Below are 15900 nucleotides of genomic sequence, written 5' to 3' on the forward strand. Positions count from 1 at the left end.
ACATCTTCTAATGATGCATTTTGGGATGGAGCCATTGCAGCATTCATCAAAACGTAGGACAAAGACAAGTATGACTGAGAAATAGTTTATTAGACCTGGCAGGGCATTTTTCAGAAAAAAAAACTTTGCTTCCTTTGCTGCCATCGAAAAGTAGTGATTCACTGAATTTTTGACAGTAAGGAGTAGGTTCTGAGAAATGTAACGTCTAAAAAAAGAAGTAAGCTTTGAAATATTGAAAAGTCTGATTTTGACAGTTGTTAAATGAAAAGTTCCATTCTTCCAGCCCAGAAATACCTTTTTCAAAATGTATTTAACAGGTAGAAGAAAGTTTTGCAATCACAAGACCTAACCCAGAATGTTTCAATAACATCAGAATGATGCATTGAGTCCATTAAAACTGATGTTTTCTCATTTTTTATTCATTACTCTTTTCTGAGGTTTGAGGTTCTCCTCCTGCTTAAAAATGGAGAGCCAAACTGGTAGCAAACATTGAATTTTCATTGTCTGGGCCAGCACAAAGCCTTGTGCACCTCAGGGCCAAAGCTCAAACTGGGGCTGCTTGGGTTTCATAGCAGGGGCAGCCAAAAGAGAAAGGATATGACAGGATGTTTGATCTCCAAAATCTCAAACATCTTGCAGGAGGAAAAAAAAAAAAGTTTGCTGCCTAACGATAGAACTTTCCCAGCTGTGACTTTGTAATGGAGTTTAAAGAGGAAATTGTCCATATGCCAAACAAACAGAAGTTTTCTTATTAATATGACTATAGATTCTGAGCCCTGAGTTGAGACTGAGATTTCCAAAGAGGATAAAAATCTTTTTGTCTGACTGAGTCACAGTAATTTGGTAAGAACAGCTCACTTGGGTGCTTGGCTCCTTTGACTGACACTGCCAAATAATCTGCTAAAGTTTGGGTGGATTGTTGTGCAAGTAAAACACAAGAAGCTTCACCTCAATATGAGGAAGGACTTTTTTACACTGAGGGTGGCAGAGCCCTGGAGCAGCTGCCCAGGAGGTTGTGTAGTTTCTGTCCCTGGAGACATCCCAAGCCACCTGGACACATTGCTGTGTCACCTGCCCTGGGTGACCCTCCTGTGGCAGACGGTTGGACTGGATGATCTCCAGAGGTCCTTTCCAAGCCTGAGGATTCTGTGGTTCCTTTCTGACCCCCACGTTAGGGCCATGGGTTTATTTCACATTAGTGCCCTTTGGTCACAGCTGAGGAAAAGCTGATCTAAGCCTGTGACCTAGAAATGAAGAGCTCAGTTTCTTCTGCTGTGCTCTGGTCTGCTGGAAGGTACAGGGATTTTCAATTTGGGCCAAGCACTGCTGTGCAGAAGCCTAATCTACAGCTGAAAAATTAGGCTGCTGAAAGCCCTGGGATAGTCATAAAAACATTTCCCAGTGGTGCACAGAAGCTCTGCTGTGCCTCCTGCTCCACGGGGTGGTGCTCAGCCCGAGCAGGCTGCCTGGCCTCCTCCTCAGAAAACCCCAGTGTCCTTCCCAGTGTCCTTCCTGCTCCCTTTATGGGCCTGCAGCACACAGCCCTGGAGCTGGGGACATCCTCCCAGCCACCACAGAGGTGTTGGAGGTAACTCTGGGCAGATGTGCTCAGGGACAGGCACTGCTTTGGTTCTGAGCCACAAAATAAGATTGGTTTTAAGTGAAGGGTTTTTGGGAAGTCAGTGTCATCATCTGAAGTGTGTCAGTATGAAAAACTTGGCTGCTCTGCTTAAAAATAAATCTTTTAATTGGTTAGATCCAGAAGTTACAACTCTTTTAGGAAGCTGTGCTGTAGCTCATCTGAGCACCTCACCCAGTGATGGCATTAATTACCACAAGGTTTCCTGAGAAAAGCATGCCTCACGAACACAAAGCTGCTTAGTAATGCATTGTATTAATCAAGAATAAGATTTATTTATATACCTATTTATGACTATCACCGTGTATTGATTCTGCTCTTAAAATGAAACCTTTAGGAACTGTTGAGAGTGAGGAATTTTCCAGGCTGGTACAGCCTGGAGGGCTGAACCACGAGGAGAAGAAAGCAATTGTGTACCTGTGAGGGCTGTGCTGCTGCTGGTGTGCTGGACTTGGAGGGCAAGAGATAACGAGCAGAGGAATGAGCAGATTGTTTCCATCCTAAAGTGCTGCTGCATGTGGGAAATCATCTTGCTTACCCCCATGCAGCTAACCTGCAATTCTGGATGATAACCTTTAAAGTTATTGATACTCCATAAACATTGAATCGTTATTTTTACCTCAATATGCTTCTCCTGCTGGGAGGTGGGAGAAATTTGGAAAATACTGACGTGTTCTGACCCACTTAGAACAAGGAGAGCAGTTGGTGGGTAATTTCCTTTTGTGTTCCCTTGTCTTTCACTTTTCACTTTGGTATGATTCTTTTAAAAATATCATGGTGTCATCTTGGCTTTAGTCTGAGTATAAAGGCAAGCTAGGAGGCTTTCTTGGTAAAAATAAATACAATTATTTTGTCCCTTTCCATGCCTATGACAACTTTGCAGTCAAATTTGTCCTTTTTCTCTAAATGTTAAGGAGCTTGGCTGAAACCATTTAGTGAGGTGTCAGTTTCCAAGCATTATCAAACTGTCATTCCTGTGAAATAGTAAAACTATGTAGGAATAAATAATTAATTCATAAATTTGTGAAGAAATCTAGGAAGACCAGATGCCTATAGAACAGGATTCCTTTCACTTTCTTGCTACAGTCATTTCTTTATGCTGAATTGTAGATGTAATTTATTGTGGCTGTGGAGTGGGCTGGAGTATTGTCTGAGATAGGGAGAAGAGCTTTTATTTCATTATAAAATACCCTTGTAACACTTGTAATCTCTGTAAACACATTAGCCTAAATGACTAGGCACCATTTTCTGCTCTGAAGAATTTAGCCCAGTCCACTCAGGACTGAATACATGCTTGGTTCTACCAATCAAGTAATTATAAATCCTGGAAATGAAGAAAGAATCAGATTACATCCAAATTCCTTCCACAGTCATGCCTTAAGTGCAAGCTTTTTAGTCCACACTAAGTTCTGATTATGAAAATTTTATTATAATTGAGAGTAAGTCAGAATGTCACTGACCTTTTCTGCTAAATGGTTGGAATGAAGGAGGAGAGGTGGAAAACAGCTGCCTTCTTATTTGCACTGGAGCTCAAATGGAATTAAATGTTTCTCCAAACCCTTCTTTAATGAACAGAAACTTTTTCTTCCTCTATCTCTCAATTTTAGTGCCAGATCCAGTAAATGCAGAAACATCAGTGGATGGAGTATTTGTTCTTGGACCAGTTTAAATGCTTAAACGTGCTCACGTCTATCCCTATTCAAGGCTTTTTTTTTTTTTTTTTTAATCTGTGGTTTACTTTAAGCATAAGCCTCACTTAGTTACTTTTATTGAAGAATTGCCTAGAATAGGAGTCCTTTTTTAAATTCAGGTTAGCAGTGTTATAAATAACTCCTCACCAGACTGTGCTCATGAACAAGCTGTATTCATTCCATCAATCACCAGCGTGCAGAGGTTGATGCACCTCCATTGTCAAACCGAGTCAATTAGGACAGGATGAAAAACAGGTTTCAGCACCTTTTTATTTTATATTTTTAATTTCATTCCAGTTGTCCCAAACCAGTGTCAGTATTTCTGATCACAGCAAAATAATGTTTAGTTTTGGGCCAGCTGCACCACTGCTGACTGACTCCTTCATCATCTGCATGCCCTGAAATACCTGAGTTTTTTTAGATCTGCAGGGCAAAATCCTCAACAATCTTCAGAATCTTTGAGTTTTGCTCCATTAAATGGTAAAACAACCAAGTGATATCACCAACAAGAGGTGAAGCACCAAGAAATATTGAACTGAGAGTTGGTAACATGGAAGAGGACAAAAATATGTGTTCTCAAAGCATAAAGCAAGTCTGTGACAAAAGACAGCTGCTGACCATTGCTGTATTTTTCTGTTTCACTCAATTCCAGCTGAGTGATGGGTTGGGTGGTGATTTCAGCCCAAATCTCATCACATAAATTAGGGCTGCCCTGGTGGCTCCTCATTTTATGGCCGTATCATAGGAGGGTTGTGCACTGCCTGGGGACACAAAATCCAGGTAAGGCTCCATTAATTGAGTCTGGTTTTGGCCCCAGTGTCAAACACAATGGTAAGTGCAGGTGCACAGTAGGTTAGTCAGTATAAAAAAAATAAATTATTGTGGAGTTTGAGTCTATAAAGTTTTTCTAAGCATCCAAATTAACAGAGGACTTTGGAGGTGAAGATAAACCTTGTGCAGGCAGGTAAGCAAACAGTGATGGTGCTTCAGCTGTGGGTGGGTTCTATAAACAGCTTTATAGTGACTTATAGGCTTTGTAAAAAGACTTTAAAGAGGATGTAAATGGAAATGATTGTAAATTATGTTCACTCATTTTCAAGCACACAGTAAAAACCTGGACCACAGCATTGTTCTAGGGTGAATAATGTTTTACACTGTAAAAGTAATCAATTTGATAAGAGCTTCCCATATTTCATTTCATTTTTTATTCACTGGTGCTCCTTGGGATTTGCAGAGATGAGGAAAAAGCTCCCACCTGCCTGTATGGGGGTACATAAAGAGGGGGAACAAAGTGCTCCCAGGCTCTGTGGGTCCCTTGAACTGCCACCACTCCTCTGTTCCTGTGGCAGGGCATCCAGCAGAGCCAAAATGGGCAGGGTTCAAAGTCCCCTCTCTTCCCCTGTCCTTTCCTGAAGTTATAACAGCTGCACCAAGGTCAGCTTTTTCTGGTTGCTTTCTTTCCTGCTGATTCTCCATCCTGTGACAGTATAACAGGAGCATGGGTGTTCTCTGACCCCGAATTTTCTCCAGCACAGCTGAAAAGAAAGCTGGAAGCAGAGGGGAGGCTGCTTTTCTTTGTATTGAAATTAAATCTGGCTGTGTTTCACAAACTGCACACTGCTTTTCTGGTTAGTCTGATGGAGAGCAGCAGACAAATTCTATCATGCTGCAGTAGTGCAGGGCTGTACCAGCCCCACAAAGCCACTGAAATATTTTATTTCAGTTGTATCCTAGTGCAAGTAAAGGTGGAGTTTGTGCCTTTTGAGTTAAATGGCTGAAAAAAAGGTCTGTGAGTTCTAGCCAGGCTGACCACACAGACCACTCCTGTTTGGGCCAATGTGCTGAGTGACCAGCAAAAAATCAGAATTACCTGTTGGAGATTATTGTCTTACTAGGTAAGAATGCTTAGACAAATGATAGGAGGACTTCCTAAGTGTGCAGTAATTCAGGGAATTTCCATTTGCTGATTTAAAGGTAAGAGTTCCAGGGGGGAAAAGGGTGAGGGAGTGCTTTGGGCATCCTCAGTGCCTTCCTTTCTGCCAACACAAGATCTCTGAGATTCCCACCCACTGTCACTTCTGTGTCACAAAAGTGCCAGGTTAGAAATGGACTCTCTGCCCCTTCAAACAGCTCATACATGTGCTCAAAGCTCTGATAGATCTGGTTTTGTTTAGCAATGTGCTTGGCTTAACTCTGTGCTCCAGCCACATTAACTGAGGTCCAGCTGCTGGAGGTTTCCCAGATTCAGGAATCACCTGAAAGTTCAGTGTGGTTTTTTGGAGGTCTGCTGGAAAAGGGGGAGCTCAATAAGGCACTTTCACATTTTCTGCTGGAAATCTACGTGGTGGAGTCCTGCAGCAGGCAGATTAGCACAGGTCAGGGGGAAATTGCTGTCTTTTAAATATCAGCGTGCAGGATGCTTATCTGCACAAGCAGCCAGGAGACAGCCCCAGTGCTTCTGAAGCACTTTGCCCTGGACAGCCTGCTGCATCTGCTCCTGCCACATGATCTGCTCCTTTCAGCTTTTGCAATTCTTCTGCCAGCATCAGCCTTGCTGCTTCCCCTCAGGCTGCTTTTGAGCATGATGGGCCCACAGGCCAGGAAAGCTTTGCCATCAGCTGTGGCAGCAGCAGGGTCCATGCCTGTCCTGCCCATGCCTGTTCTAAGTTCTGCACGATTCCCCTCCTGTACTTAAACCAAATATCTTTTTTTTTTTTTTTTTCTAGCCTTCTCTCCATTATAATGAGATTTTGGAATTATTGCCTGAAACAATCTCTGCACCTCCTATTTACAAACCTCTTGCTTTGTATTATTTGTCTTGCATTTCCATTTATTGCAAGAAAAGAGTAGGTGGAGAGGAAGCAGAAAAAACAACACCATGCTGCTCAGTGTGGCAATTTTTTATTTCTCTTTCAAGTCAGTTTGTGTATCTTTATTTCCACCTCCTGCCTACTTCTCTCAAGATCTTTGAAGTCATAGGGCCACTTGAGTTTCTCTGCTTATTTTCAGGCTGTCAAATAAAGACTGGGCTGCCAAAAATATACTCTCAACCCTGGAGATTTCCTACACTTGGGGCTTGTGCTGAAAGAGCAAGTGAAGGTCCCCTGGGGGATAACTCTGCTGTTTAAAGCTGCTGGAAGCTGTGGCAGTCGAATGGGCTTTCCCCTGTAAGCTGTCTTCATCAGATGGGAGAATAATTACTCGTGCTCAGTGCAGACAGGTGTACTGGCAGTCCACTGCTAATAACGTAAGGATCTGCCATTCAATTCAAGAAAAACAATTATGTTGGGTTTGCTTTATTTTCTTCTGGTTTTTGTTTTGTTGGTTTTTTTGCGGTTTTTTGGGGGTTTTTTTGGTTTTGGTGGTTTTTGTTTTTTGTTTTGTTTTTTTTTTTTTCCACTGATTTTTGTTTTAAAGAAAATATCAGTGTGGGAGGAAAAACTCCAAACAGTAGAGTGAAAAATGAAAGGCAACTGTGGAAATAAATCCAGATTTCTAAATCTTATCTCTGCACTGAACATACACATCTGTTCCTCTGTCTGCTGTAACCACATGTTAACTCCTCACTAGCTGCTTTTGTCACTACCCTGTTCCTTTTCTTTTTGCACAAATTATGCTACATCTTGTCAAATTGAAGCAACACAAATACTACTTGAAGTACATCTTGCTGATAAGAGACATATTATTTTCCACTGACTGGAAAAAAACAATGGTGACATTTTAATGCTGGAATCTGAAAAGTCTCCTGTCCTACCCATTCATTACAGTGTCAGTCCATGTAACATCAGCATGAATGTAACAATTCTAACCCTCTTAAAGAATGGCCGTTCTGAAATATGGCTTTATGAAAAGCTAATAAAATGCAATTACTGTCCAGCTTTGATTCAGAGTCATAAGAGTCCATTTAAGAATTCACGTTTTTATTGCCTTGCAAAATACTGAAATCTGGGGATTTGGTTTATTGTTTTAATTCTCTCCAGCTGAAGGTAACTACCTGTTATATATGTTCACTAGAGCAGCACAGGTCAGTACATAAAAATAAAAGTTATAGCAGTACATAAGGTGGATTACTCTTTGAAACAGGAGGGTGAAATATGACCGTGCCTTTCACTCCCTGTGGGTTTCTGGTAGGATTTAACTGTGTATGGAGCTTTTCAGCACAAGTGTCCATTAAGCTGCTGTGGGAGGGAGGTTTGCACAATATCTGAGCCTCAGGGGGGCACACACGAGGTCAGGTACTTGGGGTCAGTCCCGTGCCAAGGGCAAGTTTCCTGCTGACTGCACAGCTCAGAGTGGAGATGTTCTCCTGCCTTTGTTTCACAGAGGGGCTGCTCTGTCAGAGCTCTTGCAGCTGCTGATACAAACCCTGAGCTGCTGGAGATGGAGCACCAGCACAAATCTGTGGCCCCTGCAGCTGTGGAGTGTGTTGACAGAAAGGGGCCAGGTAGGCACCAAAGCAGCATCCCTGGAGTGCTAAAGGACACCTTCATCATGCTCCCAGTGCCACAGCAGAAGTCACTCCCTGGGTTCCTAGCTCATGATCAAAAGGGAGAAGCTCCCTTTTATTGCTGACTCTAATATGTGCGTTAAAAATTATCAGCAAGCTTCAAGGAACAGAGTGCAACGTAAGATATTACCTACGGTGTTTTTATTCTCTTTCAGAATGAGCTTGTGCTCAGCTTCTTCCTCAACTGGTCCAAAAATACCTTGGCAGAAGACTCATCATCTCTGACCTTAGGTATGTGGATTACCAATCTCATTTATTTTCTAAGAAATTACAATCTTTGATAGTTTTATGCAAAGGTGAGTTTAAAGTGTTTAGATGGTTTGGGGTTTTTTAGGATGCAAGGATACCAACGAATTATTCCTGATTTCTCAAAGTCTTTGAAAATGTGTTACTGACGTCACGTAGATTTCTTTCTCTTTCTCAAATTCCTTTCAGCCTTGCTTCATTTATTTTTGAATAAACATGCAAAGCAAAAGTTCCTTTACACAAACTGTGGCAAGTTTCTTGTTTTACAAAACAAAATATTCAAAGATTTTGGAGGAAAGGATGTGAGTCATGACAAAGCACAATGTGTGCGTGCACAAGCGAAGAAAATCAGGGGTGACTTCTAAAGTAATTTTCACAATGAGTGGAGCAAGTAAATAACAGAACATTATGTTAATGCTTAGGCATACATTATTAATGACTGTGGTAATTCACTTCTGGCTAAATGAGATGCTGCACTGTTCCCTTAGCCTATCTCAATACTTAACCCATTTTCCTCTTCTGTCCAGCGCCTAATTTAATCTAATTTCTGACATTGCAGCATGAAGAGCCAAAGCACAAACCATAAAAAGTAAACTCTGAATGTTTGTTGTCTTCCACTGCCTTAGTTCTGCACTGATAATAATCTTCTGTACTCAGCTTTTAGGCAAAATAAAACCTCATAAAGGAGTCTGCAGCTGCACTCTGCACCACAACAATTCAGCTGGTTGTTATGGGCTCCAAGTGATAGGATAGTTTCCAAGATCATCAGTTTTCCACATTTCAGAAAGGATTGTATCTCTGCATATTTAGTTTGCATGTCCATTAAGTTAATTTAATCCCTCTGCAGACAGAGGTTTCATTATCTCTTTTGCTGGGACCAGTTTTTTTTTAATCCATCAGAACAAAATAAATCCCATTCTGGCTTCTCAGCCTTTGGAAGATTCCCCCTGTGTGGAGTTTATTTGATTAGGGCATGCCATTATCATATTAAACCCATTACGACTATTGAAAATTACTAATGGTTGCTCTAACTTTTACAAAGGATCAAGGAGATAATGCAAAGATGTCCTAGGTGCTAGGAACATGTAATCTGGGGCCATGGGCTGCATCTCTCTGTAGGTGTCTTTAAGCAAAGATACAGATGTCAGAGGGAGCTGAGGCACAAGGCAGTTAAAGCCCCGGAATAATTTTGATATGTCACCAACACTCAGCTGCCTAATTATTACAGAGAATCTGGGTGTAAAAGTTTTATGCAAAATCACAAACTGAATCTCTAATAAAATTGAGAAATAACTTGCAGTATCATAATTCCTACAGCAGTGTCCTGAGCCAGTGTAGTCTGAAGGATGAGCCACCTATTTTTGTTGTCAGTGGCAGCAAAATCAAGGAAGAGGATGAAGAAACAGGGGCAAGAATATGTTTAGTGGGTGTTTGATGAGAGCTATGTGTCAGGTAGCCCAATCTGTTCCTCATTTTGTAGTTAGTGCTGGTGAGGGTCACAACGTGGCTGGGGAAGATGAGTGGGCCTCCAGCAGTGAGGTTACAGGGGGATTGGATTTTTTCCCATTCAAGAACTCTGCCTTTTAAAGTTTGGATGCTTCACTTCTAGACTTAGGGCAAAACCTTTGTTTAACAGGGGTAAGCAAACAAAACCCAAACCACAAACAAAAGCAGCTCTCTTTAGCCTAGAAAATTGATCACTGTCATTTATTGATAAAGCAGCAGTGCCTGTGAGGTCCAAACAGTGAGTTTAGACCTAGTAAAAATGGGGAATCATGGGCTGGGTTGTTCTGGGTGCTGCAGCATTTGTGGTGAACTGTGGAAGAGCTGCCGTGCGTGTGCTGAGAAATCTATTGAGACAAATATATTTCTATTTTTATTTTTCTCTATTCTTCACCTCACCTTTGGAGTCAGGCTGCTGCCATGCCCCAGAGAGCTCCCTGAAATCTTTGTTCCATGGCATTCTGCACGCTGCTGGCATCCAGAGGAGACACAAGTCCAGCTAAGGCAGGAGGAGGTGTCTGATCATGCCAAGGTGCCAGGTGGCAAATAAGGAGTTGTTGGGAGAAGCAAAGTGGCCCCAGAGGTTCTTGCTGGCTGAGGGTGCCCAGAAGTGCTTTTGATTTTATGTAAACTCTGCAGTAATGCCATAGTCAGTCTGGGGAGGAATTAAATTCCCTGAGCCTGCAGGAAAGAGGTGGTTGCCATGAATAAAAGAATGAATAAAAACATAGATTTTTTTTCCCCCACAAATTTCATTGCTTTCTGAGGTTATAGGGGTCTTAATATTTGTCTCTTTTGAAAAATAACTCAAGTTTAATATGGGCTGTAGCTTTCCATGGGTCTGGTAGCTTCTCTCTCAAGCAAAAGAAATCATCTCTCTCTTGCTTAGGATCAATATGAAATAAGATTAATGCCCAGTAGGATCAGGTTATGAATTTTGATCAAACCAGCATCTTTCTCTACACTGCTATAATTTATAAATGTTGTAGGTAATTACACTTACTAAAGTAAAATAAAAATTAAAATGTATGAATTTGTACTCTGCTCCCAGCAATAGAGAGATTAGAAATCAGTGTTAAATTTACTTGACATGAATACTGAATCAGTATTCCCAGTGGGGTGAATTCTGAATTATCCTGAACATTGTCAGCATTTCATTATACCAAGCTCACAACAAGGCAGTAAGAGCAGACAGGATTGATTTCACAATCAGACTTCTATTAAAAAAAAAAAAAAAGGAAGAAAGAAAAATCTACCAAAAATATTTTAATATCAAACTTGTTTCTTTTTTCTTCTCTTGAGTTTGTACCTCCTGAAAATATTAATAATTCAGACAGTTGTGCTATGGGCTGTGACACTGTACAGCCCAGCCCCACTTCTGGCATTTTTAATTAGTGCTCCATGTGTTTATTTGAGCCTCTGGCCTTGAGGTGCAGGAGGGAAACAGGTTCTGTGTCCCTGTAAAGGGAGATCCAGGCTTTCCAGGGACATTGTAATATGGCATTCCCCTCCATGCAGAACCACAGTCCTCACGAATAGACCCTGAGGAGAAAAAGGCTCTCTTGCTCATGTCCCACAGTGTTTTGATCTTCTGAAGCTGCTCACTCTTGATGTAAAGCTTTTGCTTCAAGTTGCCTTCCTGGTTTAGTCACATTCACCCACGAGCACCTCTGGCTGGCTTGGAGGACTGAAGCCCTGAGCCAGTGGGTGTATTTAGGGCTGACTGTGTGAAGTGAGGTACTTTGGAGGCTGTAACCAAAGCAGATGGTTGGCTTGGGGCCAACCAACCCCAGCCCTGGAAAACTATTGTATTTGCGGGGTGCCCCGTGGCAGGAAGGAATGATCAATCTGACTCCATTTTCTCAGAAGGCTTCTATTCTATTCTATTCTATTCTGTTCTGTTCTGTTCTATTCTATTCTATTCTAGAATGCTGTACTAAACTATGCTAAAGAATACAGAAAGGATATTTACAGAAGGCTAAGAAGATAATAATGAAAACTCGTGACTCTTTCCAGAGCCTCGACACAGCTTGGCCCTGATTGGCCAATAAATCAAAACAATTCACATGAAACCAATGAAACAATCACCTGTTGGATAAATAATCTCCAAACACATTCCAAAGCAGCAAAACACAGGAGAAGCAAATCAGATAATTATTGTTTTCTTTTTTCTCTGAGGTTTCTCAGCTTCCCAGGAACAAAATCCTGGGCCAAGGGATTTTTCCAGAAAATATGACTGTGACAGAAAACCAAACAGGTTCTCTTTGATGCCAGATGTCAAAACAGGCTGTCACCAAGAAAAAAGGTCTAAGAAAAATCTGAGGGTGCAGAATACAAAATAACACTGAGCTCCCCAATGGCAGAGCATTGACACTTATTTAATTAGTTTCTTCACATTGCTTTGCAGCCCACGTGTGAAATGCAATGTATTATTAAGTCACAGTTTCCCCTCTAGATTTTGTCAGTAGCATCTTCCTCTCCATTCCTGTTCCTCAAACGTTGTGCACAGTGTAATGCAGAGCTTGTTTTAAACTGCTGCTAAGGAAAACATGGCACAAATGGTGGGATACGGAGCTGGTTGTTCTCCAGCATGCCAGAAAAGACCATCTAGATAAAACAAAGAACTGCATGCTTGAGTACTGGGAAGATCATTTCACCTCCAGTAGAAATCTGAATGCCAATTGCTTTCATTTCTTCATTTGAAAAAACAAAAGGACCCACAGATTTCTCATGTTTATGTTCCTCAATAGATTCTAAACTGGCAGGGTTTGGGATTTTCTGTAGTAGGGCTGGTGGCTGACTTCCTCTGGGAATGCTGGGCTGCACAGCCACAAATCAGGAAGGAGAAAACTCCCAAGTGCTCCAGGGTCCTCATTTGGTATTTGACACCTTTTGCATTGACACCAGAGAGTCAAGAATTGATCCCTGGGGGGACCTTTTGCTTCAGCTGTAGTCAGTGTAACTCAGTCCTGTACTTGCAACAGACCAGCACTTGGTCCTTCTAAAATGGGCTACAAGTAGAGCACTTCCCAAAAATGACAGGGCTGAGCTCAAGTCCATCTCCCCGAGCTGGATAGCTTGGAAGTAATTATTCTATGTGTGTTCTATTAGCATTTGAAGCTAAAAATCACCTGGACTTCAAAGAGGATATGATCTAGCACTGAGTGTGGGAAAACCAAAAATATACCAGCTGAGTGTAGCTGACAGTAACTGGGTAACTGGGTTTTACTCTGAAATACAAGCAACAGTGGTCTCCTCAATGTTTATCAGATTTCCCACGCTCTGTTATTTTTTTATTTCCCTTCCTTTTATTTTTTTCCATTAGTACTCAATTTATTAGAGCAAATATTTTAGTAATAGTTGTGCCTGTAGTGTGTGTGTTTCAGACTTCATTTTGCGTGTTCAATTAGAAATGCATTTTCCCTTCCCTTTTGGTTTATTTTGGGTTTTTGGGGGGTTTTTTAGCTGGTTTGGTTTGGGTTTTTTGGGGGTTTGTTTGTTTGTTTTTTGTTAGAAACTTGTTTGCATTCCTTACTTTCAAGGAAAAAATAAAAACCAACTCCCACAGAGAAATTCCTTCACTGGATATAAGCAGCACACTGTAAAAATTAATGACAAACAAGGGCAATGGTAGTGCTGGTAGGAAAGGGAAGGCACAGTGATCAGCTGGATTCTGATGATGTAATTTAGCCTCTGAAATCTGTTGCTCTTGCTAAACCACTGGTGGTGACTCACTGCAATTCCCAAAATTAACAGGGCCCCACAAGTGAATCGTGCCCTTATGTTGAAACACAGCTGCCCTTGTGTTACACTGTGTGTAATAGTCCTGAATTCTACATTTCCTCTGGCAAATTCAAGGCAGAAGGACTCACAGCTTAAGAAAAATAAAAACTGTAAAGTGGCTTTGCATGGAAAAAAAAAAAAAAAAAAAGAGGAATTGTATTTTATGGGCTTCTTCTTAACCGGGAAAAGACTCAGCATTGTCTGGAGTTTTCATCCCTTGTCCCTCCCCGTTCCTATTTTCATAACACAAGAAATGAAATAAGGCACAGTCTTGCCAAGTGATTTGTCAAGGTTCATAAGGGAGAATAACAAATGAAGAACTGCTACTTGGTCTTCTAAGTCCCAGCTTAGTGATTTCTTCCTGAGATTTCAATTTTTCAGGAGTGTTTCAGGCCCTTCTCTAGTTAGGATGTGATTAAAAATGTATTTTTGTAGTCTCTAAAGGGGAGAAATTGGAGACGGATTCATATTCTGAAATTCCACTCCAAGCATCATAAACTCTGTAGCGTTGGTAAAATTGTATTACGGCAGTTGCATGTACACACTGTGTTATTTCTAATTCATTTGAGTTCCCCTCCTTAGGATAAATGGCAATTACACTGCCTCTCTGGCTGTCAGCAGCACATGGCACCGCTGTCACTGCGGCTGCTGAGCAGTTATTTTAGTCTCTGTTTGCTCCAGAGCTTACACATTTGGTTTCGCCAGGAAAATACGCCCAACATGGCTCGTCCATTTTAACACCCCCTATGTCACCTCCTCTGCTGAGCAACAGAGGAGAGGCTGAGCAGAGGGAATTGGATTTCTGGCTCCCACCCCCCTGGCTGTGAGAGCTCTGGGGCACATGTGGGGAGGAGAGGGCAAGAGTGAGACAGGAGGTGCTGCTGATGCCCTGTGAAGGCTGAGCTAGAACAGAGATTGGACAGAGTTAAAGAATAAAGCAGGGATTTATTCACAGCATCTCCTCCATGGATCCACCTTGGGCAGCACAAGAGCCCAGCCAGGGCTGCACCCAAGATGAACCAAAATGGTCCCAAAATGAACCCAAGATGAACCAAAATGGTCCCAAAATGAACCCAGGATGAACCCAAATGGTCCCAAAATGCACCCAAGATGAACCAGAATGGTCCCAAAATGCACGAGCGCTCCCGGGGTCTCTCCCTTGGCTCAGCTCTGCTCCATTTGCACCTTGCAGTTCATTGTCCCGTTCCAGCTTTAGCCCAGGCACTCCCACCCTGCTTGTTTTCCTCTCTCCAGCCCACGCTGTTTGTGCTCCTGGGCTGAGCTTTGGATCATTTGTCCTTGGTGCCCAGCTGGAGCAGGAATTGTTTTGTCTCCCTACTCTGTGCTCACCATCCCCTCATATGAAGCCCAGACCCACACACTAAAGCAGCACAGAATCTGAAAAATATAAAAGCTACAACCTGAGGCATCACCCAGGTCTCTGCTGAGGCTGGAAGGGACACAAAGGAACCCTCCTGCTACCCAGGGGATCATTCCTGGTACTCCCAAAAGCCTCCTGTGGCTGGGTGTGAGTGATGGCTGCTCTTACATTTCCATCATCCTTTCCCACTGCCTCTGCTCCTCACGAGATGCGTTTCTATTTAAAGACTTAATTACCACTCTATTGTCTTGTCTCATGTTGTTATGTCACCCTGCAGTGGCTTCAGGGCTGCAGTGTCAGTGGCAGATCCCAAGGTGTAGGAGGGAGAGCAGGATTTCTCTGTCTGAGGTCTCCAGAGCAGAGCCCAGCTCATGAGACATCCTCATTGTGTTGTGAGCTTAGCAGGATTGAGTTCTTGCTTTTTCAGTAAATTAGTGGTTACAATACAGCTTTGGTTTAATTAAATGTCGCCTTTTTTGCCTGAGTAAAACCAGGCAACTTCACCCAGGCAGTGTCTGGGCTGTCCTTGGTGACCAGGTGGTGAAAAATGGCCCAAGCCCGGCTCCTCAGCCCCTGCTCAGGTGCAACACTGCCAAACTAAGGAGGTCAGACAGCTATTGAGGAGAGGTTGTGTTCACCATTGCCTGATTTGCTGTGGTTAAAGGCATCTTTTCTCTGCTGTGCCTCCCTGCTGTCTCTGCAGGGCAGGTAAACCACATTACTTACCCCCAGCTCCAAGGACACACCTTTTTGGCAGTGAAGACAGCTGGCTCAGTGCCTCCAGCAGAAAGATGGAACAGGATTTGCTTAGTCATTTCTTCCACAACATGAGACTGATTCTTCTTGCTTGGAAAATGAAAAATGGCTTTTTTTTTTTCAGTGGGAATTATATCAGACTCCTAAAGTGCATCTCAGGAGAAAAATCTATGAAAGCAATGGGTTGCATGAAAACCAGCCTGGAACATGTAAAGTACTGAGTGAGGAAGGGAGAATTTATATTTAATGTTGTGTCTCTAACTTGTTTTGGAACTGGTCAGGAAGCTTGCTCTTTTTTCCCATTTTTCCTTTTTTTTCTTTCTCTTGGGAACTGGAAAAAAAAATTACAGTGTTTTTAACCAGACAGAGCTACAACAATGGTGAATAGTGTCAT

At 42.2% G+C, this 15900-nt stretch overlaps 1 protein-coding gene across 6 annotated transcripts in view; it reads left to right on the forward strand.

The window, feature by feature from the left end:
* PIK3C2G (phosphatidylinositol-4-phosphate 3-kinase catalytic subunit type 2 gamma) overlaps positions 1–15900 on the forward strand; it is a 203685-nt gene that overhangs the window by 164398 nt on the left and 23387 nt on the right. For 4 of the 6 annotated variants that reach the window (XM_038154909.1, XM_038154910.1, XM_038154908.1 and 1 more), the window contains one exon: positions 7993–8068. In XM_038154909.1, coding sequence (XP_038010837.1) covers positions 7993–8068 — 76 coding nt within the window. Of the gene's footprint in view, positions 1–1976; positions 2088–6339; positions 6687–7992; positions 8069–15900 lie in introns of those variants that run through there. The other 2 variants (XM_038154913.1, XM_038154912.1) reach the window with 2 other exon arrangements.

The sequence above is a fragment of the Motacilla alba genome, chromosome 1A, assembly GCF_015832195.1.
Source record: "Motacilla alba alba isolate MOTALB_02 chromosome 1A, Motacilla_alba_V1.0_pri, whole genome shotgun sequence".
In the NCBI taxonomy this organism is placed as follows: Eukaryota; Metazoa; Chordata; class Aves; order Passeriformes; family Motacillidae; genus Motacilla; species Motacilla alba.